The 24,846-nt window shown below is 34.5% G+C and overlaps 1 protein-coding gene across 1 annotated transcript in view; it reads right to left on the reverse strand.

Annotated features, from left to right (window-relative positions):
• The window catches only part of ROBO1 (roundabout guidance receptor 1), a 945,902-nt gene that overhangs the window by 485,344 nt on the left and 435,712 nt on the right, over positions 1–24,846 (reverse strand). Inside the window, 1 exon segment of the mRNA XM_049785492.1 lies at positions 19,971–20,054. Within this exon segment, the coding sequence (XP_049641449.1) occupies positions 19,971–20,054 (84 nt within the window).

Consider the following 24,846-nt stretch of genomic DNA (forward strand, 5'->3'; position numbering starts at 1 on the left):
CTTTTCTAAAATTAAATCACCATGACCTATGCAGTTACAAAGTTGTTGAAAGTTGAATTTTAGTCATACAATGTTCCAATAATCATCCCTTCACCAGTATTTTCTTCCTGCCACCAATGCACCAATGTCCCCAGTTTCCTTCCTGGCCCTCTCCCTTTCAGCCAGCAATTTTTAAAAATAAGACAAATGAAAATAAAATGTTTTGCATGTTTTGTTTGGGGATTATATCTTTTTTGATGTGATTGTTTCATTTAGGATGGAATAGCCCTAGATTCCTCCCCTTTGTTGAATTTATTTTAATATAGTTTTGTCAATTTTTGTGCTTTCTCAATCTTATTATTAAATTAAAGATGCAGACATGCCATATATTTATTGGAATCTGTTATTAGAATTATTTAAAATTTGATGCTGCTCTTTTCTTTAAACTTTTAAATTTCAAATTATTAAATGTTTAATACATGCAAAAACTATGCAAATATGTTAGTCACATTCATTCATTAACTTTAGGTCACATATTTATTATTCTCATTTGTTTCCTTTTTTATTTCTGGAGTATTGGTGATCAAACTTAATGTCTTACATATATAAGTCTAGTGGGGTTACCACTGATGTGTACCCAAGCCCTTTACTGAAATATCTGGCTTAGTGGCATTCCTTTAACTATCTACTCTTCCTCCTCTCTTTCCCAGAGATTACTAGCATCTTGAGGTTGATGTTTTTATATTCCTACCATATATAAAACATCCATGTATTTATATTTTTACTACATACGCATGGTTCTTATTTCATCTGCAAAATTAGAATGTTACACTTAATAAATTGGTATATCATTATAATGAGTCCTCAAATTTTTATTAGTATCAATTGAATAGCAAAGGCAATAAATTTGAGTAGACCTCTGCCAAGACTTCAATCTTAAAGATTGATTTGGAGGGAATGAAAAGCTCTTTATGTAACAGTTATTATGAAGTGTTCCTTTTTTCTTTGTGACCTTTGTTTCCCACATGTATAATCATTTATACAGAAATTCATTAGGCTGCTCCTGAAGAGAAGCAGTAAAGGCTATATATGTAACCATGGGTTAATTGGATAACTGAGGTAATTTGAAAGCTTATACATGCTGACTTTGCAATTATTAATAATACATGAAGCTTACCACAATAACCCCAACCTTGGGATAGGAAGGAACTAAGAATAGAGGCTAAATAATATAAATATGAACATGGTGAATGCTAAAAAAAAAGACTTTCACATCTCCCCCCAGTTTCATCATCTATAAAATAGAGATAATAAGACCCATTTTTTGCCAGGTTAAAATGAGGATGATATGAAATCATATCCAATAAACAAAGCAAGATACCCACAAGCTCTAAATGATTATTTAATATGAGTTGGGTTACTTTATTTTCTTGGAAGTAAAAATTGTTACTCACTAATGAACATACTTGGAATAATTCTATATAAAGAATTTTCATTCTCTTGATTTTCTCATCTCCTTTTCCTTTACTGGGACACAATATCTTCTCTGAAGACTTGAGAGACTTATGTAACAGATTCCAAAATGTTATTTTGGAGACATAGTTCCCTTTCTTATTCTCTTAATTTTTTTATTTATTTTATCACATGATAGCTTGCATTACATTTATTTCTTATAAAATATTTTCTTATATAAACATCAATTAAAATTTAGAAACAGGTGGGGCCCAGAGAGATAGCAGCGTTTGCCTTACAAGCAGCCAATCCAGGACCAAAGGTGGTTGGTTCAAATCCCCGTGTCCCATATGGTCCCCCGTGCCTGCCAGGAGCTATTTCTGAGCAGACAGCCAGGAGTAACCCCTGAGCACCGCTGGGTGTGAACCAAAAAAACAAACAAACAAAAAAAAAAAACAAAAAAAATTTAGAAACAGGTAAGCTATGAAGCATATAATATTTCAGATCTAAAGAATGAGCATCTGTATATTTGTTAACTCATACTTGATTTCAAGTGAATGAGATAAGAACATAATTAGCAACAAAAGACTATTGGTATGTGTGGTAAAAGAGAACAGAATATTAATATGAGGTATCATTTGTGGTAACCTATGACAGAGTACCAATTAATCTGATCATGCACTGGCAGAAGTAAATGACTTTTATTTTTAGCATAACCACCTCAAGACCTCCACGCTTCTGTCTGCTGAAGATCAGAGGAATCTGAGCTTTGAAATTTGCATCAACCAAAAAAGAGAACAGATATAGGATACAATTATAATGAGTTAGACAAAGAAGAAAAAAACTTCAAGTAGCTGAATTTTTATTGTTGTGATGATATTTAATACAGATTCTAAGTCAAAGTATAAGCTTGATTTGCTAGGAGTGACCTCAGCTGTACTAGGTCTAGCATGGAATTGACCAGATTGAGACTCAAAATTATGAACTTTGTTTAATAAACAAAGTTTAGATGTCACATCTTCTCTAGTATTAGAGAAAAAAGAATTATTATGGACTTAAAATTTGAAAAGTACAAATAAGAATGTATTTTAAATGGGAAAGCAGTCTTGAAAGTAAGTTATTTTAAAATAATTTGTATATCATCTCATATGCTAAAATAATGTACTGCATACAGTATACCAAACAAAATATAACTTTAAAAACAATTTATTAATTTTTTAGCATGTTTAATCATGCTAAAATAATCATAAGTCACATGTGGTTTGCACCTATAGTGTACATTGACATAGAGAGATTCAAATGTTTATGTGGTTTTATCATTTGTGATACATGATTTATCCTTTCACTCTGTCTTCTGGAAGCTCTGAAAAGACTAATTCCTTGCATGAGGTATCTTATCTGTGGAAAAAAAAACAGAGCTCCTGTATTATTGGCACATGGATGCATTTTTATTCTGTAAGCTAGCATGAAGTTGGGAGGCACAGACATCATGGTTCGTTCCCTAACTCCAGGCTGGATAATGTGATCCTGGGACAAATGATAGCAGTCTTACCAGAGAGAAAATGAGCATGATATTCATAATAGTGCATTGACCCCATAGAGAATATTTTTCTGTGACTTATATGTAATAGTGTTCTAGGACTCTAATAGTTGTGAAACAACTAAAGAATAATTAAATTTTAAATGAAAAAGTACTCTAGAGGTGGATAAAAGGACATGCTATGAGTTCTGTGTTGGATTCATGGCCCATCAACAAGCAATTAAATAAGCCATGTCTAAATATAGCCTGTTAGTACTCTGAAGGAAAGTTTAGGAAGTTGTAAAAAAAATTGACAACTGACCATAGATTATCATCAAATGTATGCTTTATAAATCTGTAACTGTCTCCTTCATTTTAAAAAATATATACTTTATGGAAGTTTATTCATCAAGAGCTCTAAGTAGAAAAAAAAATGAGAAATGCACACTATTTGACTTTGCTAACTACCTAGAAATTCAAAACTGTATTCCATCATTGAAATAATAGTTTTATCCCAAGCACATCTGTCTATGTACTTGAACATATGTTTTGACAACATTTCCAGTGATTGAATAGTTGATGATAATTGTAATAATAGTACTTTATTTTTCTGATCAATTGAATGAAGGATTTGATTAAAGAGTAGGAAATAATTCAGGAAAATATATTCTGATGTCTCCAAAACAATATTATAATAACAAATCTTTTATTTGGTAAGTATAGTACCACGAGCTATCTTATTTAAGAGAGACATCAAATCTTTGTTATAATTTGTTACTCTAATTTCCTAAATATTTCACTACTCTTAAGTCAACATCTTGTTTCTCCTGACTGATGAAGTCAGTGAACAGTAAGTAGCAATTATTATTCCTATATGTCACTGCAAGGCAACCCCATTTTAAAGAATAGAAGATAAATTCAATAAAACGTTAAAGCTTTCACAGTATTTAAAAGAAAAACAAGTGAAAGAGAGACAGAGAGGGAGAGAGAGACAGAAAGAGAGAAAAAGACAGAGAGAGAGGAATAGAGGAAGAGAGAATGTCTGCCACAGAGGCAGGAGGGGAGAAGTATGGGTCAAGGGTGACAAAGAAACTGGGAACATTGGCTGTGTTAGGAAATGTACACTGGTAAGTGCGTTATGTATTGTATGACTGAAACTTAATCATGAACAAAATTTTAACTGTGAAAAAAAAAACCCTAACCCAATTGTATTAGAATAACCTTGTAATCACGGGTGTTTGAATAATAATTTATTTTAAAAAATCAGGTTCTTTTTAAATAATTGATGCAAATTGGTTAATCTAGACCTATAATTAAAGTGTTAATTTAAATAATTTAAAGTGTTTTAAAAATGACTAGTTTTTGACCTACATTTACCAGCAATGTGTTTACTTACTTTATGTCATTGAACATTAGTGAAAACACACGTTACATTTCAGCATTTGAGTGAAGGATTCCTTCCTATCTACTGAACTCCCCAATTCCCAAATTATCATTTTTAAGTGTCATGCAGAACTCAGTAAGCCCTCTTACTAATTCAGTTTTCAGAGTAATGGAGGTGCTATTCAGACTGTATAAGTGAAGAAATTCAGATGTGTAGAGTTAGAGACGTTAGAAAATGAGATAGAGGTTTTGTTATTAGATTCACAGCATCAGTCAATTAAAATTTTATTTTATTTTGTTTATTTTTGGATATTTTTGGGGGAGAGTCACACCAGTGGTGCTCAAGTATTACTCCTGGATTTTTGCTCCATAATCACTCCTGGCACACTTGGGGGACCAGATGGGATGCCAGGATGTGAAACTGTTGGTCCTAGATTGGCTGCATGCAAGGCAAATGCCATTCCACTGTGCTATCTCTTTGCCCTCAATTAAATTTTAAAGGAAAATAATAACATGTTTTGAAAATGTTTAATATCCTTTTGCATTTCAGTTTGTATTACAATTTGGATCTAGAAACATTTGAACATCTGATGAAATGAACCCAAATATCTTTCCATATTATTTATTCATCAATACTAGATGATGTTGTAACTTCTTTGTCATAAAATTGGTGTACAAAGCATAACAACACCAACAAATGGAAAGAATATAAAAATAAACAGTTACAAAATCACACAGGTTCTGAATGAGAGGACAGTGGGTAGGGCACTTGCCTTGCATGTGGCCCACCTGGGTTTAATCCCAGATATTCCATATGGTCTCCAAACACTGCTAGTAGTAACTCCTGAGTGCAGAGCCAGGAGTATTCTCTGGGTGTGACCCCAAAACAAACAACAAATGTATGTGCAAGTTGTTCTTTAGAATGCATCTATAGCTGCTTATAATGCTACATTTCTTTGTATCCATATATGTGGTCAATTGAGTTTTTTATAACCAGAAAACAGGAACAGTATAAGTCAGGAGCATATTTAGTTTTACATATATTGGTGTTGGATAAAAGTGGACCCATGTTGTTTTACTGCTAAAATAGACTACTCATGAGTTGAATGTTATGAAGTTGAAGTTTACTGCTTTGAAGGATCTGAGCAGAATTTAGATCTGATGTATGTCTGACTATAGTGGTAGGAAATAACTTTCCAAAGACAGCTTTTGTAGACAAGTAGAGACTTGTTAGGTTAAAAATATTGTCGAGCATATTTCTAGGTAAACAAAGATTCTCATTGAATTAGTCAGATAGCTAAGGAATTACTTTGTTATAACTATTATATAATCTATTTGTATTTGTTTTTAGAATTTACTAAAATTTTCTTTAGAAGATTTAACTTGAATTTTTATATGTGTAGATAAATGTGTAGGTGTTCTGATATAAAGATATTAATGTGATAAAAACCGGCCGGCAGACTGCTGCAGAAGCTGGATTCCCTGCTTGGGACATCAGGCGGGGAAAAGACACGAATCTAAGCCTGCGCAGAGGGGCCCAACTGTGAGTGTGAACTGTAAATATCTGTCTACTGTCCTCTTGTGTGAAACTCTTAGGATTGGAGCAAAAGAGGCTCCATCAGAGCACGGCCGCTCCGCTTCGCTACGCGGCCGTGCGCTCCTTCTAAGAAAAGAACACCATTGCAACAATAAGAAAAAATCACAATAAGAACTGTGCTATATCAGAGAAGCAAGCATTTCTCTCTGGACTGTCTTCTCTGTTGCATGCTCGGGCCTAAGATTTGACCCAGTGTGAGGCTTCATCCACGGAGGACTCCCCTCCCTTAGAGGCAAGCCAGCACATCCAGAAAGGGAGGAGCCAGAGGAGTGTGCTGCCTACATCATATAGACAATGAATACCACCACAACACGTAGAAAAACCCACAATACAAGTGTGACAATGGGGAAACAACGCAGGCCAGCATCAGACATAGAGAATGAAGATGACAATTCTGAGGACCAGATAATGACTGAACAACTAATCAACCTCTCAGATAAGGACTTTAGACTAGCAATATGGAAGGTGCTCAACAGACTCCAAGAAACCATGGATCGAGTTGAACAGAACACTAATAAGAACCAAGAAAATATGAAGGCAGAAATGACAAAACTCCAAACTGAAATAACATGTCAACTAACAGGACTGAAAAAGTCAGTAAACGAAGTGAATGACAAAATGGATAAGCTCTGGGACAGGGTATCAGAAGCTGAGAATAGACTTGGTGCTGTGGAAGATGAGATACATAACAATTCCATACAGCAGGAGAGATTGGACAAAAAACTTAAAGCAAATGAGCAGACAACGGAAAAATTAGTCAAAGAATGGGAACAGATGAAAATAGAAGTCTATGATAAGATCAACAGAAACAACTTAAGAATCATTGGTGTCCCAGAGACCCAGGAAGAAAATTCCCAGGAAGAATCAATGGTCAAGAACATCATTAAAGAGAAACTTCCAGAGCTAAAGAATATAGGTGATCAAATCCTGCATGCTCGAAGAGTACCAACCAAAAGAGACCCCAGAAAAACCACCCCAAGACACATCCTAGTCACAATGACAAATCCCACAGATAGAGACAGAATTCTGAAAACAGCAAGATCAAAAGGGGAAATTACATTCAAGCAAGCATCCTTGAGATTTACAGCAGACCTGTCACCAGAAACACTCAATGCCAGAAAGCAGTGGTGGGATATTGTGACAAGACTGAATGAAATGAATGCTTCACCCAGAATACTATACCCAGCAAAACTCACTTTCCGGTTTGACGGAAGAATACATGGTTTCACTGACAAAAAGCAGCTCAGAAACTTTACAGACACAAAACCAGTCTTAAGAGAAAAACTGAAAGACCTAATTTAAGACAAGTCTAACCAAAAGACACCAAATTTCGATATAAAGATGGCATTAAATCCCAGGACAATTCTTTCTCTCAACGTCAATGGTCTAAATGCACCAGTCAAGAGACACAGAGTGGCTAAATGGATCAAAAAACTCAATCCAACCTTCTGCTGCCTACAAGAAACGCACCTGAATAGTCAGAACAAACATAGACTCAAAATAAAAGGCTGGAGAAAAATCATCCAAGCAAACAACACCCATAAAAAAGCTGGAGTGGCCATACTAATATCAGATAACGCAAACTTTATACTCAGGAAGGTTGTAAGGGACAAAGATGGACATTTTATATTAATCAAGGGGTATATAGAGCAGGAAGAATTCACTCTCCTAAACATATATGCACCAAATGAGGGGCCAGCAAAATATTTAATACAACTGTTGACAAATCTGAAAAATAATATCAATAACAACACAATAATTGTGGGGGACCTTAACACGGCTTTGTCAACACTGGATAGGTCAACCAGACTGAAACCCAACAAGAATATACTAGACCTGAGGAGAGAAATGGAAGAAAGAGGCCTAGAGGATATATATAGGACACTCCACCCCCAGAAACCTGGATACACATTCTTCTCCAATGTACATGGGACATTCTCCAGGATAGACTACATGCTGGCACATAAAACATATCTCCATAATATCAAGAGGATAGAAATTTTGCAGACTACCTTTGCTGACCACAAGGCTCTGAAATTATTTGTGAATTCCAAAGGGACTCAGAAGAAAAACATTAACACCTGGAAGTTAAACAGCCTCATACTCAATAACCAGTGGGTCCGAGATGAAATCAAGGAGGAAATAAAAAGGTTCCTGGAAACAAATGACAATAAAGACACAAACTCTCAGAACTTATGGGACACAGCAAAAGCAGTACTGAGAGGAAAATTTATAGCTTTGCAAGCACACATCAGGAAGGAAGAAGGAGCTTACCTGAGTAGCTTAATGACACAGCTAATAGAACTAGAAAGTGCTCAACAAAAGGACCCAAAAATAGGAAGACAGAAGGAAATAACAAAGCTGAGAGCAGAAATCAATGAAGTGGAAACCCAAAAAACAATCCGAAAGATCAACGAAAGCAGAAGTTGGTTCTTTGAAAAAATAAACAAGATTGATAGACCACTGGCAAACCTAACAAAGAGAGAGAGAGAGAGAAACTTGATAACTCGTATTAGGAATGAAAAAGGAGAGATCACTACTGATATGACAGAGATTCAAAGGGTAATCAGAAACTACTTTGAGAAACTCTACGCCACTAAAAATGAGAACCTGGAAGAAATGGATAAATTCTTGGACTCTTATAATCTTCCACGGTTGAAGGAAGAGGATGTAGCATATCTAAACACCCCCATCACCATTGATGAAATCAAAACGGTAATCAAAGGTCTGCCGAAAAACAAAAGCCCAGGCCCAGATGGATTCACTAATGAATTCTTTCAAACTTTCCAAGAGGAACTACTACCAATCCTGGCAAGACTCTTTCATGAAATTGAACAAACGGAAACACTTCCAAATAGCTTTTATGAAGCCAACATCACCTTGATACCTCTAAACCAGACAGAGATGCTACAAAAAAAGAAAATTACAGACCAATATCGCTGATGAATGCCGATGCAAAGATCTTCAACAAAATCCTGGCAAATAGGATTCAATGCCTCATTACGAAGATCATCCACTATGATCAAGTAGGTTTCATCCCAGGAATGCAAGGCTGGTTTAACATCCGTAAATCCATCAACATCATACACAACATCAATAACAAGAAAAATAAAAACCACATGATCATATCAATAGATGCAGAGAAAGCATTTGATAAGGTCCAACACCCATTCTTGATCAAAACTCTCAGCAAGATGGGAATGGAAGGAACCTTTCTCAATCTAGTTGAAGCCATCTACCACAAGCCAATGGCAAATATTATCCTCAACGGAGAAAAACTAAAAGCCTTCCCTCTAAATTCTGGTACAAGACAAGGCTGTCCTCTCTCACCACTCCTATTCAACATAGCACTGGAAGTACTTGCTATAGCGATTAGGCAAGAAAAAGATATCAAGGGAATCCAGATAGGAAAGGAAGAAGTCAAGCTCTCACTGTTTGCAGATGACATGATACTCTACTTAGAAAACCCTAAAGACTCCACCAAAAAGCTTCTAGAAACAATAGACTCATATAGCAAGGTGGCAGGCTACAAAATTAACACACAAAAATCAATGGCCTTTCTATACACCAATAGCAATAAGGAAGAAATGGACATTAAGAAAACAATCCCATTCACAATAGTGCCACACAAACTCAAATATCTTGGAATCAACTTGACTAAAAATGTGAAGGACCTATACAAAGAAAACTATAAAACTCTGCTCCAAGAAATAAGAGAGGACACACGGAAATGGAAACGCATACCCTGCTCGTGGATTGGCAGGATTAACATCATCAAAATGGCAATACTCCCCAAGGCATTATACAGATTTAATGCTATCCCTCTAAAGATACCCATGACATTCTTCAAAGAAGTGGATCAGGCACTTTTGAAATTCATTTGGAACAACAAACACCCTCGAATAGCTAAAGCAATCATTGGGAAAAAGAATATGGGAGGAATTACTTTCCCCAACTTTAAACTGTACTACAAAGCAATAGTTATCAAAACAGCATGGTATTGGAATAAGGACAGGCCCTCAGACCAGTGGAATAGACTTGAATACTCAGAAAATGTTCCCCAGACATACAACCACCTAATTTTCGATAAAGGAGCAGGAAACCCTAAATGGAGCAGGGAAAGCCTCTTCAACAAGTGGTGTTGGCACAATTGGATAGCCGCTTGCAAAAAATTGAACGTAGACCCCCAGCTATCATCATGCACGAAGGTAAAATCCAAATGGATTAAAGACCTCGATATCAGCCTCAAAACCATAAGATATATAGAACAGCACATAGGCAAGACACTCCAGGACATTACAGGCATCTTCAAGGAGGAAACTGCACTCTCCAAGCAAGTGAAAGCAGAGATTAACAGATGGGAATATATTAAGCTGAGAAGTTTCTGCACCTCAAAGGAAATAGTGCCCAGGATACAAGAGCCACCCACTGAGTGGGAGAAACTATTCACCCAATACCCATCAGATAAGGGGCTAATCTCCAAAATATACAAGGCACTGACAGAACTTTATAAGAAAAAAACATCTAATCCCATCAAAAAATGGGGAGAAGAAATGAACAGACACTTTGACAAAGAAGAAATACAAATGGCCAAGAGACACATGAAAAAATGCTCCACATCACTAATCATCAGGGAGATGCAAATCAAAACAACGATGAGATACCACCTCACACCACAGAGAATGGCACACATCACAAAGAATGAGAACAAACAGTGTTGGCGGGGATGTGGAGAGAAAGGAACTCTTATCCACTGCTGGTGGGAATGCCGTCTAGTTCAACCTTTATGGAAAGCGATATGGAGATTCCTTCAAAAACTGGAAATCGAGCTCCCATATGATCCAGCTATACCACTCCTAGGAATATACCCTAGGAACACAAAAATACAGTACAAAAACCCCTTCCTTACACCTATATTCATTGCAGCACTATTTACCATAGCAAGACTCTGGAAACAACCAAGATGCCCTTCAACAGATGAATGGCTAAAGAAACTGTGGTACATATACACAATGGAATATTATGCAGCTGTCAGGAGAGATGAAGTCATGAAATTTTCCTATACATGGATGTATACGGAATCTATTATGCTGAGTGAAATAAGTCAGAGAGAGAGAGAAAAACGCAGAATGGTCTCACTCATCTATGGGTTTTAAGAGAAATGAAAGACATTCTTGCAATAATAATTTCCAGACACAAAAGTGAAAAGAGCTGGATGTTCCAGCTCACCATAGGAAGCTCACCACAAAGAGTGATGAGTTTAGTTAGAGAAATAACTACATTTTGAATTTTCCTTATAATGAGAATGTATGAGGGAAATGGAGAGCCTGTTTAGAGTACAGGCGGGGGTTGGGTGGGTAGGAGGGAGACTTGGACATTGGTGATGGGAATGTTGCACTGGTGATGGGTGGTGTTCTTTACATGACTGAAACCCAAAAACAATCATGTATGTAATCAAGGTGTTTAAATAAAAAAATAAAAATTAAAAAAAAAAAGATATTAATGTACAAAAAGAAGGTCAACATATTTGATAGTAATCTCACTGATCTACGCATCTAGAAACTGAAGTATCTTGTCAAAAAGTATGTTTTCATTTAAATTTTAATTGAGGCAAATAAAATTTATCAGAGTTATATTAAAGTGTTTTAAAGCTCAAATATTATATTTCTTCCTTTCATAAAATGTTACTCAAATGCTTAGCTGTAAAGTTTTCTACACTGAAAATGATATTGAATGCTAAATATAATCTATCACTTTTCAACTACCTCAGTCCAAGTTCTATGTTAAAATCATTTAGTGAGTTTTTGAGACTGATACATCTTCAAAGTATTCATAAAAAAACTATATCTTGACAGTATGAATATATAAGGACAAAAATTATTCTTAAAATTAAAAAGGAGGGGCCAGAGAGCTAGCACAGCGGTAGTACATTTGCTTTGCATGCAGCCAATCTAGGACATGGAAGGTGGTTCGAATCCTGGCATTTCATATGATACCCTGAGCCTGCAAAGAGCCATTTCTGAGCACAGAGCCAAGAGCAGAGCCTGAGTGCTTCCGGGTGTGACCCAAAAAGCAAACAAAAAAAAAAAATTAAAAAGGAAAAATTTGGTTCTAAGCCATTTGGGGGAGGGGCACACCCTATGGGGCTCACTGGTTACTCCTGTCTCTGCACTCAGAAATCACTCCTGGCAGGCTCAGGGGACCATATGTGATGCCAGGAATTGAACCTGGGTTGGATGTGTGCAAGGCAAATGCTCTAACTTCTGTGCTATTGTTCAGGCCCCAGTGGTTGAAGTTTTAATGTCCAATCTATTTTAACTTCTCTTGTTCAAGATCTCTTATCCTTCTATTAAGAACTACTATATTTTGAAATGATTATGTAAACAGGTGTTTTTTCTTTTACTCTCATTTACAGAATAAAGACTTGTATTAAGCTTAAGACTAACCTATGATTCTAACCTTATTTACTTTTTTTATATTCCCAGAATTACCTAATAATTGAGGTCACTCAAAATAATCACAGCTTTCACAACTTGACAATCATATAAAAGGTGTATTTTCTCCCTTATTATTGGAAGACTAATCCAATTAAATTATTAAATTTCTCTTATTAAATTATTATTTAAAATTTATTTTTGATTTTGAGATTTTAAAGTTTCATAGTTCAGTTTCAGGCATACAGTGTTTGATCAACAATCTCAGCCTATTGGTTAAATTGTTGTGAAGTTATTATTTTATTCCTAAAATATGTCTAGGAAAAGAAAGATGGTTTAATTTATAATTTTAACAAGTACATAAATGCATGTTGCACAAGATTCAAAGAGCATACTAATGATTGAGGAGGCATTATAATGCCTAGTGAATGCATAAATAACCCAAACTGGATCAATATATGGTGTCAATCTTAAGAGAATTTAGATCTCATTTACCCTCTTTTACCCAGTACATCTGATTCCCTATTGTAAGAGTACTTACTATGCAAATTTTAGTTAAATGATTATTCAGGTATTTAACACAGAGAGACATTTTGTATGGATTTATAATTAGTAAGCCTTTTGTATTAATTATATGCAATGCTATTTTCTAGAATCAATTATATAATTAAAATGATGTATATACCTTATATCTAACTATGAAAACATAGTGCTAATTTTATTTTTCTGTACTTAAATTTTCAAATTTCTTTCTTTTTTTTCTTTTTTCTTTTTTGGTTTTTGGGTCACACCCGACAACACTCAAAGGTTACTCCTGGCTCTATGTTCAGAAATCGATCCTGGCAGGCTTGGGGGACCATTTGGGATGCTGGGATTCAAACCACCTTCCTTCTGCATGCAAGAATAATGCCCCACCTCCATGCCATCTCTCTGACCCATAATTTATTTGTATTTATGTAAGATTTTTTTTAACTTTACAAACCAAAAATACAAAGTGTATTGAAAGACTTGCTTCTGATCATTTGCATTATCTTACAAACCTTGGGTACTGGAATCCATACCTGAGACTATTGGGTATGGCAGTTGGGCAGGGAGTGACTGGATTGATTGGAAGTAATTCAGGAGCATTGGTGGAGCCCTGAAGTACATGGCTGGGACTAAGGTAGGTAACAGAACACAGCAAACTGTTAGTCTAGGGGGATGAGGGGAGGAAAGTAGGTTTGGAAGAAACATAAGGATAGGGATGGAGGTTTGTGCGCACACTGGTGACAGTGATATGTGGTGACCTTGTATTCATTAGTACCAAAAGCTCTTAAACATTCTTGTAATCTTATCACCTAAACTACAATTTAAATTATTTTATATTATATTTATTTAGTCAAGAAAGCTTAAATGATCTCAGTTTTCTCACTTTATACCTTGATGTTTTTAAAATAATTTATATTACTTTGATTATAAATGGGAAGTTTCAAAAGCCTTTTAGAGATAAAATTTAGAATTTTTTAAAAAGCCTTAGCGAGTTGAGAATTTAGAAACAAATATAAGCTACTTGAAGAAAAAAATGGCAAGGAACTGGAAATTTGGATGGGAAGATAAGAGAATGGATGAATCAATGTGATTCATAGTTCAACTAAAAATGTTTCAAGGAAAACAGTAAGTGGGATTCCCTTTAATTTTTCATAACTAATTTAAATGAAATTTGAAATGGAACATCTAATACAAAATATCCCGTAAATTTATTTCTTTATTTTTTTTACTTATTTAATTATTTATTAGTTTTGGGGCCACACCTGGCAGCTGACAGGGGTTACTCCTGCCTCTGCACTCAGAAATAGCTCCTGGAAAGCTTGGGGACCATATGGGAAGCAAGGGATCAAATGGGACCATCCCAGGTTGTCCTGGTAAGCAAATATCCTACCGCTGTGTCACTGTGCTATCACTCTAGCCCTATTCTGTAAATTTAAACAAAAAATAAGTGTAAACAGACACAGATGAATCACCCCAAAGCACATCATACTAAAACCTTTTAAAAAAATGCTTTAGAAGCTTCAGTATGATGTGCTTTCTACTAATTATTTTTCTATTAGAAAAATAAACCAGAAAGAAGGCCAACATGAAAGTGTAATGAAAATTTTCCAAATCTATGTTCAGTTTAGAATAAAGAGAATTTTTGAAGTACTTGCTTGGAAAAAATATGATTGGTTAAATATTTTAATATGCTTAAATATGTAGAATGATTAAAAACACAACTATGAATTTAGAACATGAACAATTTTGTACCAAAAGGAAATACATTTGTAGAAAACTCTGCCTTGCAGAACTTTCTTTAATGACAAAACACTTAGTCATAGCACTGTAAACATTCTCTGCTAATTCTTGTTTTAATTTTTTTGTTTGTTTGTTTTTGTTTTTGGGGTCACACCTGGCAGGGCTCAGGGGTTACTCCTGGCTTTAGGCTAAGAAAATCGCCCCTGGCAGTCACGGGGGACCATATGGGATGCTGGGATTCCAATCACCATCCTTCTGCATGAAAGGCAAATGCCTTACCTTCATGCTATCTCTTCGGCCCCATTCTCTGTTGATTGAACAAAGTGAATGAATAGTAAAAAGTAGGAAAAATTTACTAGATAATGTCTAAAACTAAAAAAAAAAACCCAAAAGTATGTATGGTTGAATAATTTTTTTAAAGTATAATGGAAATTTCTATCATAAGAAACTTCTTTTTTAATTTAATTAACTGATTTATTTTTTATCATAAGAAACTTCTAAAGCTTTAAGTAAAAAAGATTATATTGGGAACCTGTTTTAAGAAAATCATGAAGTAGAAATCCAGTTGTTTTGCTTATAACTTTTGCCTTATATGATTTTTAGTTATTGTGATAATAATAACCCTCAGATGAGAAATAACAATCTTAAAATATTGGTTAATTCTTCTTTAAGACTATAAATAATGCATTTAATTTTAAATGATCAAATGTAGTTTGTGAAACAACTTCATTTAAAGAAACTAGGCTTGGAATTTGAAGTTTGTTTTGGACAATTTATTAAAAAATTGATTATTAGAACTATCACTATTGGCAGTAGCATCTTTTTAAGAGGGTTGTGATATGTTTTTAAGCACACAAAATGGTTAGAAAGCTGTATGCCTATATAAAATGATATCAAATGCTCACTATTAAGAAGAAAACATACATTAAAAATTGCACATGCCAGAGAGATACCACAGTGGTAGGGCATTTGCCTTGCAAGCAGCTGACCCAAGACCGACTTTGGTTGGAATCCCGGCATCCCATTTGGTCCCTGTGTCTGCCAGGAGCGATTTCTGAGCACGGAGCCAGGAGTAACCTCTGAGGGCCACAGGGTGTGGCCCCAAAACAAAAGAAAATTGCACATGCCTCAAGACAGTTTCTATTTGATTTTCATAATACAGTTATACAATGAAGAATGAAGTCACAAGAATAGAGTCATCAATTAACAATTACCTATTGAGTTTCTAAAACATGAGGCAATGCAGATTCAGAAACTGCTGTCTGTAGCAAATAGACAAATATATTATTTTGTTCAGCATCTTTTTCTATAAGAGTGCATCTATTTTGTTTTCTTCTAAAGAAAAATTTAGTTGGTGATAAACTGGCTAAGTTAAATATTCTATTATATCAATTTTAAGTTACCCTAAAATTTTTCTGATATTGCATGTCTAGGTATTTAATAAAATTGACAGTGACCTAATTCTGATGCCATATTTAATATTTTTAAAATCTGTGTTTAATCTTTTGAATATGTTATTGTAAATAGAGAGATTTTCTATTTTTTCTTTTCTTTTTTGCATATGCTATAACAAATATAGGTCTTTAAAAAGATGTATAAGATGAAAGAAATTATCTTTGTTTTAGTGAAATGGTTCTCAATGAAATTTTGTAGACCACATAGAGTAAACTTCTGCTTATTAGCCATTAAAGTAATGTATCAAATTAGTTCATTTTTTTAGATAGTAAATTTTGCTTTCTAAAAAATTAAGAATATTTCTAAAATGGTTTTAGTTTCTCACATATTCCTTGAAAATTCTTGTATCAGCAAATTCTTAAATATTGTAATATTGATTATGCTATTTTGATGCATATATAGATATTTAAATACTTTTAGACCTATTATTTATTTTTTCTTGTTTTACTATATATCACTTGTCTTAAATATACTTATTATATTGTGTTCATACTCATAAATGCAAAATAATAATAGATACAAAAATAGATACAAATGCATTTCAAGAAGTTAATAAGTAAGACTTATTATTGATATTCTTTTAAGAACTTTATTAAAATTATGATTGAAATATTCAAGCTCTTGGGGATATATATCTGAACCCTCAATGTGCTGATTTAAAATCTTATTTTACTTTTTTTCTTATAACAAAGGCTATAAACTGTTAAATAACCCCCAATATTTATGACATGCTTGGTTAAACAGGAAATGGGCTGTTTCTCTGTAAATAATGTACACGTCCACATTAATTGCATGCCAAAGTGCCACCTTCGAAATTATTTTGTAGTCACTGATTATTAGGAGATAAACTGAAATGTTTTCAAATCTTATAAAGCTTGGTAAGAAGAAAATAATCAATATATGTTTCTTCTGTAAATTTATGTTATCATTTTACTTTGGGCATCTCAATAAAATCACATACAATTTTGGTAAATGTGGTACATATAATCATTAATCAGGAGCTATCATTAATAAAATAATATTACTTTAACTAGACAATAAAATAAATTATGTGCATACTATAAACTATAGTATGTACATAAAACCAAAATCAAGACTATTTTGATAGTCTTAAAATCAAGACTATTTTGATAGTCTTGTTCCCAAATAGTTTGAGTAGCAAACCAAATATGATAGTAACAAATTAGCATATGTGAGAATAACAATAGTGAAAAGGAGAGAATTGGAGTTGTAGGAATAAAATTTAGTGAACTTTTTATCTTCTTTTGGGACTATTTTATGCTTTCCAAAATATTTTTCAGAACTACCCTTCCTTAGGAAAGGGTTTACACAAATATTTGTGTATGTGTGTGTGTGTGTGTGTGTATGTGAAGAAAAGCCTCATTAAGTGAAGCAACATGTTCTAAGATGTAAACATCTGATACATGCAAATTACACAATAATTTTTCTGTATTATGCAGAAAATAAATCCACAAACTGCAGCTAATAATGAAAATTTATTTTGCAATTCTTATCAATAAGGGTTAATTGCTTTGTATATTCTCTTCTTTGATTAATATTTATATTTTATTTCTGACAACTTGCTTTTATATCCAGGCTTATGTTCTAGACATCATAAACTATAATCAGTTTATATAAAATATGCAAAAATGTCTTTGAATAGGTAGGCCATCTCATTTTCCTATGAACTGAATTACTTTCTCTAAAAATATTCTGTCAATTTCATATATGTGAACATAATAAAGGAAGTAACATAGACACATATTTACAAACACAAACAAACACATCAAAGATATTCACATTTACACACAAAAAATAAAATCTGTTGGTAGTTTCCTGTAATATTTTGTATAATACTTTAATTTCAGAACCAGAGATTTTGATCTTTGTAAATATTATAGGAAAGTAAAATATTCTATTTTATATTTTTAACTTTTAGTGGAGGGTTTAAAGAGTAAAGAAAGATTCAAGATCCAATTGAATGAGACATGAGTAACATGTTTAATTCATGTAGTAGACAAAAAATTCCTGAATAAGAATTTACTGAAACAAAATATATAGAATAAAACACTTTGATACTAAATGCTATAAATAGTTACAATTTTAGTAATAAGAACATTTAAAAGATAGTTTTCCAGTAACTTTTCATTAGAAGTGCTGATTTACTTGGAATCTTTATTTTGTTACCTTGTATTAACTCACCTAATGAAATGTTTAATAGCAGGTTCAGATTTCTGATTAATCCAAGGGAGAAATAGCAGACATAAAAATTTATAAAAGTATTGTTTTAGATGTATTAGAATTGAAGTTTCTTTTATTCTATTTTCAACATACTATGAGTTGCTTAATTAACATTTACAGGAGCTACATTGAAGAAAACTGCAAACCTTGTTAGTTTATCTAAACAATGCAGCGTTTAAATTAGATGAGAATAAGGGAGTAGGATGAAGACAGACATATGTCAACTGAAGTAATGTATGAGGACATGTAAAAGGACATGTTAAAGGACACTAACTTCAATATCATCCATTCCTGATATGAACTTCCATGGTATTTATGCTGCTAAGTAAGGACTTCTACAATAGTTCTACCTAACTTTCTGGAAAAGTAGCAGATCAACTTCTTTCTCTTTATGAACAGATGTTGATTTACTGATCTTTCATCTTAATCCTTAAGTTGAAAGTAAGAGGGCTATGAAAGCAAGTGATAAAAACAAACTAAATAAAATAATATATTAAAGATTCTTATGAAACTGTTAATTTTACTAACTATTCCAAGTGCTTAAAGCCCAAATTACATAGACAAAAAATAATATTTAGACAATGATTTCTATGAACATAATGAGGATGCCCTGAAACATGCTTACCACATATTTTATTCCAAAAAGAAAATTTCTATTTGATTGTTCTCTTTTTTCACATTAGTTAGGCTGCAATGAGACAATTGAGTTCTTCATTATTTCTAACTTCAATGAATTCATCTACCACCAACCTTTCCAAACTCCGCCCACACAACCATTCCACAGTCCAGAACCTAGCACATTGTATAAAGAGTCATGCTAACATATACTAATTAAAATAAAATAGTAACTAACTGCTAATACAAGACCTTTATTACACCACGGTCAGATTCAATGCATTACCCAAGAAATCTTTTATTTGCCTTTACCTTTAAAGTTTTATTCTTACATCAGAGTTATATATGCAAATCATGCAATTATATCTTAATTTTCAAATGAAAATTCTTCAAGAACTATTTTCATTTTCCAGGATGATCATTCTTAGGTATTTGTATATGAGCTATTGCCAACATTTCCAATGAATGTGTTTCTTTTATGCTGCTGAACAGATGCAATAAGGTGTACAGATGCAAAAGTAAGTCAGGCAAACACAATCCTCTGCTATCAATTGATATTTATGATATGCATCATTCTTGTGAAAAAGTTTGCTTTCTGTTTTTCATTAGACTCCAAGTGTGACAAAAAAAATGTATAGCTAAGTTTGAAACCCAATTACCTGCCAGTCATCCTTGATTTCTTTTGGTAACAATCGAGGGAAACAGTAAATCTCAGAAAATATCATCCTCTAAGCCCACTAACAACATCAAAGTTTCAGGCTGATGAACAATGTGCATATTTAAAGTGGATAAAAAAACGCATGCAGTTTTCGTGTGAATTGTCTTCCCCCTGGAGTGTTCCCTTGAGCAATCTGACCTCCCGGCTGAAGAATGAATGAAGTCTGAGAAATGAGGACAGGAAGAAGCTGTGGTGGTTAGCCAGCAGCCGGGATGATTCGATCATTTTACACAGGTGGTTGATGACTGATGGAGTTAGAGGCAGATTTGGAAGAATGGACAGTTCGAATGTGGGAAAGAAACACTCTACCTGTGTAGCCCAGCGAATTGTCATCGTTATCAGAGGTGGGGATTGGTGTCCCGGTGTCCGTCCCCCTTTCTAGGTCTTCAGGGTCTGTTGAAAACAACACCAGAGCTGCTGATGGGGTCACAGAAGTAACAGTAGTTGCCATTTCGAGCACAGCATGTCCAGACACAAGTAAATCCACATGTGACAGAAAAACACATAGAGACAACACACAGCACACTTCAGCCTCGCCTCTCCTGCTGCACAAAATGCCCTGAGATGGTCTCTGCATCCTGCCTTAGGGTGGACTTCGCCTTAATTTCCCTAATTCTCTGCTCTGCCTGCACCTTTGCTGCACTTCAAAGCAGATGAAGGGCTGTGACTGCCCTCTGTGAGGCCGCCAGCACGGACTGAGGGAGCATATGGAGGAGGGAGAGGGCAGGGTGGCTGAGTGCTAGCATTGCTAATTTCCCACCTTATTGTTAATCAAAGCTATTGACTGTGATCACTCCCCATCATCGCTTCATCTCCTGCCAATTACAGACTCTGGGGACTGTACCTCATATGGGTGTGTGTGTGTGTGTGTGTGTGTGTGTGTGTGTGTGTGTGTGTGTGTGTGTGTGTTGGGGGGAAGTATAGGGGAAATAAGGTTTTGTCAAATAAGAGATGAATGATAAAACTGTCATAATCTCTTGAGCAATAGTGAGGAAAGTGGTGTAATATAACATCTTTTGGAAAGCAACAACTGGCCATCTCATGAGATTAATCACAATTTTCCCTAATGAGCTCATAGGTAAAATAACACTTTGTTCATCTGGGAGTTAAACATTGAATATTGGTCCAAATTGTTTGATATTCCATGATCACAATTATAACCACAATTGTACATGTCTTCTTTCATCTACTCCTTTCTTAAATAAAAAGCAATGGACTCCTTTATGCCTTTTTAATTGCTTATTAGTTTCTGGCAGTAAAATTTCAGAAATGAGATTAATGTAAAGGACCCTCAAGTTGGATAATCTAAAGCTGGGTCTCCGTGTACATGTACAAAGAAGCCTGAAGACACCACTACTAATTTTTCTGGGGCTCACTTATCAACTATGTCATATCTGTGTATTAGGAAAATCTGAGTAGTGTGTTTTGTTTATTGCTGATAAGCAGACACAGACAAAATAAAATTCAAGTGGGTCCCTCTGAAATGGAAAATCAGAGTGCCATAGGTCATTCCGGTGCAATGCGGTGCTTTTTATCATCTGAATCATCTACAGATGATTTCTTAGTGAGAGCAGTGAAGAAGTACAGCTGTTTACTTGAGCAAGGAAGTATTTCACTTAAGTCCAGCAATGAGCACATGCAGGTAATGCTTCTCTAGAAAAAATTAAAGGGATCATTCATTTTGTGTCCCCTCCCTTTATTTTAAAAGCTAACTTGTCTGCCCCATTTTGCCTTTGTCACAGCTATTCAAGAATGATTTAAAAGATTTTAAAAGAGGATAAATAAACTAACCTAATTCTGATTTGTGGCTCTTTTGCATAGAGCATATGCACATACTTATCTCCCTGCCTCCCTCTACCACAACCCATGTGTCTTATAATTAGCCTGATGTAGATAAAATGGAAGAGGAAAAAAAAAGTTCAGATCTGTGTGTACTTAGTGAATAAAGCTCATTGTTGCTCTATTCATAAGACCTATTCAAAGATCCCCTCGCTTCCAGCTCTGGCAGTTGCCATGTTTGTCCTTAAAATCAACTCTGGAAGTGATATAACAGGCAATGGAGGCCACTTGCTCTGCCTGCAGCCTGTTCACTTATTTGTATGCACACATTGTTTAAGGCAGAGTTTGGAGTTACATCCACAGCGAGAATGGCACACTGACATTTTTGTGTATTTTGGAGCTGTGTTAACATAGTGTCCTATCACAAACCAGGTAATTATCTTGCAAACTAATAAAAATAAGGTAGTTTGATTTAGGAAGATCATAAAAGGTGCTTATGCAAATGCATTTAAATTTTTTTCTAAAAGAAGCACTTCTACTTACACAAGATCTTGTTTTAAAAGTTACGACGTGCTTGGCACAATGTACCTTAAATGTTTAGACAATTTTTAGAAAGGATGCAAACTTTGGAGTGAAACACTTTAAAGTTATGATGGAATAGTCTTATGGAATTACACGCATTTCATTAAAATGCTGTGAAAACTAATCTAAATCTACAATATGAACCAAGCAAATCTGTCTGTAGATACTTGGGAAAAGACATGCAGATCCTTTATTATTATCTATTGCTGGGAATAAAGGCGTTTATTAAAAAATAACAGTGGAAATGAGAAAAGGAGATTCACTGTCTTTTGAAATAAGATACCAAAATCATTTAAAATTTTCCTTTCTATTTCTATGCTCCCTCTTCATACTCCTTTATGAGCTCAGGAAAGAAGACTCTTGCATTCATCAATAATTCTTACCATAATTCTAACCATCCTATCTACTAACACACCTTTAATACACCTATTGACTAAAAATCATTAATTTTTGTTCATTAACTTTGTTTCTTTTTTTAAAGAAACTATTGTTATTTGTTTGTTTTTTGTTTTGTTTTGTTTGTTTTTGATTTTTGGTTCACACCTGGACTTCTGGCTCTGCACTCAGAAATCGCTCCTGGCAGGCAGGGGGACCATATGGGACACCAGGATTAGAACCACCATCCATCCTGGATCAGTTGCATGCAAGGCAAATGCCCTACCTCTGTGCTATCTCTCTGGCCCCAGGAAATGCTTTCTTTCAAGGATTAAGGCATATTATAATATTGTATGAACTTTGCTTTTTTTTTTAAATAAATAAATTCTTCAATTCTTCAATTCTTCACTGTTACAAAGTTGTTCTTAGCCATCCATTCATCAGTGCACATTTCCCACCACCAATGTTCCCAGTTCCCTTCCCCACTCCACCCACTTACCAACCCACCCTCTCCCCTACCTGCCTCTGTTGTAGATACATTTCCTCTCATTTCCTTAAATTTTTTTTTTATTTTAGGCACTATGGCTTGCAATATTGGTACTGAAGAGATGACATGCATATCACTTGACCTTCTTTCAGTACCCAGTTCTTGTCCAGACTGATCTTTCCAACTATCATTGTCATAGCGGTCCCTTCTCTGCTCTAACTGCACTCCCCCTCTATTTGTATCTAGCTTCCTATCATGATCTTTTCCTATTTACCCTCTTCTCTAGTGCCTCTATACTAGCAGGCAATCAGACCAGCTATGGAAAAACCACAAGCAGTTTCTCTCTGAGACCTGAGGTCTTTATTGGGAAGAGAAAGACCACACTTTAGAACGGGAAACAAGTAGGGTAAGGAACCAATCCAGAGGTACTTTTAGTCATGAGGGAGAAGAATCAGCAAAGAATTATCCTGAATAGAATAAAAACCAGTTACTCCAACACCTTTGGATATTAATACTATACTATCTTAGAACTTGCTTTCTGAACATCACTGATACCTAGGTTTAGCTGACATAACCCCTGGAAACCCCCAGAGCACAGCTGGATTGTGGGCAGAGGCCCCTGTTGACACTCAAAACCTCACAAAACCTGAGGGAAGGAGGGAGGGAGGGGAGAGAGAGAGAGAGAGAGAGAGAGAGAGAGAGAGAGAGAGAGAGAGAGAGAGAGAGAGAGAGAGAGAGAGAGAGAGAGAGAGAGAGAGGGAGGGAGGGAGAGAGAGAGAGAGAGGGAGAGAGAGAGAGAGAGAGAGAGAGAGAATGAGCAGGAAATAATTTTAACAGGAAATATCCTCTGATTCACTATATAAGGCTTAGAAGAATATTTCAAGAAAGTTAAAAAAAGTTATTTATTTCCTTTGTTTTATAAATATACTTGATGATGTGAACCATGAAAAGGAAATAATGAGGCAAGAGACTAAAATGTTTGAGAAAATCTTATTGAATTCCAAGTCTAAACATTGGCCCAGCCTGAGACTAATTGGTCTATCTGATATTGCTCACAGGTCTAATGTCTAAAAATTTCCCAAATCTAAAAATGTATTGGTATGAGGGATATTCTATGTATTAGTCCCTGCATCTGACTGTGAGTTCTGAGGATCAGATATTCTGTGCAAGGAATATACCTACCACCAATTACTGGGCCTTCAATATTGAGCAGGGTTAAACTTAAACCTTTTATTTTATTTTCAAAACGTATCCCTTATTTTCTATTCTAAAAAATAATTCCGACAGAACTTTATCAATTTGTTATTGGTTTATAATACAATAACATTGTGGAAATACAATGGAAATTATGGTTTTTTATTGCCATTTGTTCATCCCTTATTCCCTTCCAACACTCACATCTGTCCCCTACTATTGCAACTTATTAAAAATTACATATTTTAATAGTAAGCTAAGTGGTAAATATGAAATGTGTTATATGTCTAACAATTTTACTAGGATATTCCCAATATGTAAAAAATAATGGAAATTTTATATTAGAAAATATTATATTACAATTCCAATTAAATAATTCATTCAGACAAGCATTATTAACAGATACTCAATCTAATACTCAATTTAGTATGAAAACATATTTCACAGTGTCAGATTATTCCAGAACTTTTAATAGTTGCAAGGGAAAATATACTTGTATTCTTTAACATTGTTTTCCTAAGAAAAAGACCAATCTGTGGCAAGACAATGGGACAAAGGCATTGTGTGAACCGTAAATGTTCAGTATCATATAAAGTCTTTTATTAGCAATGTTTGAGTTGAATCTAATCAAGTTTGAAGGCACAAATTAAGATCTAGAGAAGATACTATTAGTCCTAGAATACATATATGAAATTTTAAGGAAGTTTATTATCTCTGACTTTCAAACGTTTTAAAAAATATTCTGAGAGAATTAAACAATAAAGACAT

This window comes from Suncus etruscus, chromosome 13, assembly GCF_024139225.1.
Source record: "Suncus etruscus isolate mSunEtr1 chromosome 13, mSunEtr1.pri.cur, whole genome shotgun sequence".
In the NCBI taxonomy this organism is placed as follows: Eukaryota; Metazoa; Chordata; class Mammalia; order Eulipotyphla; family Soricidae; genus Suncus; species Suncus etruscus.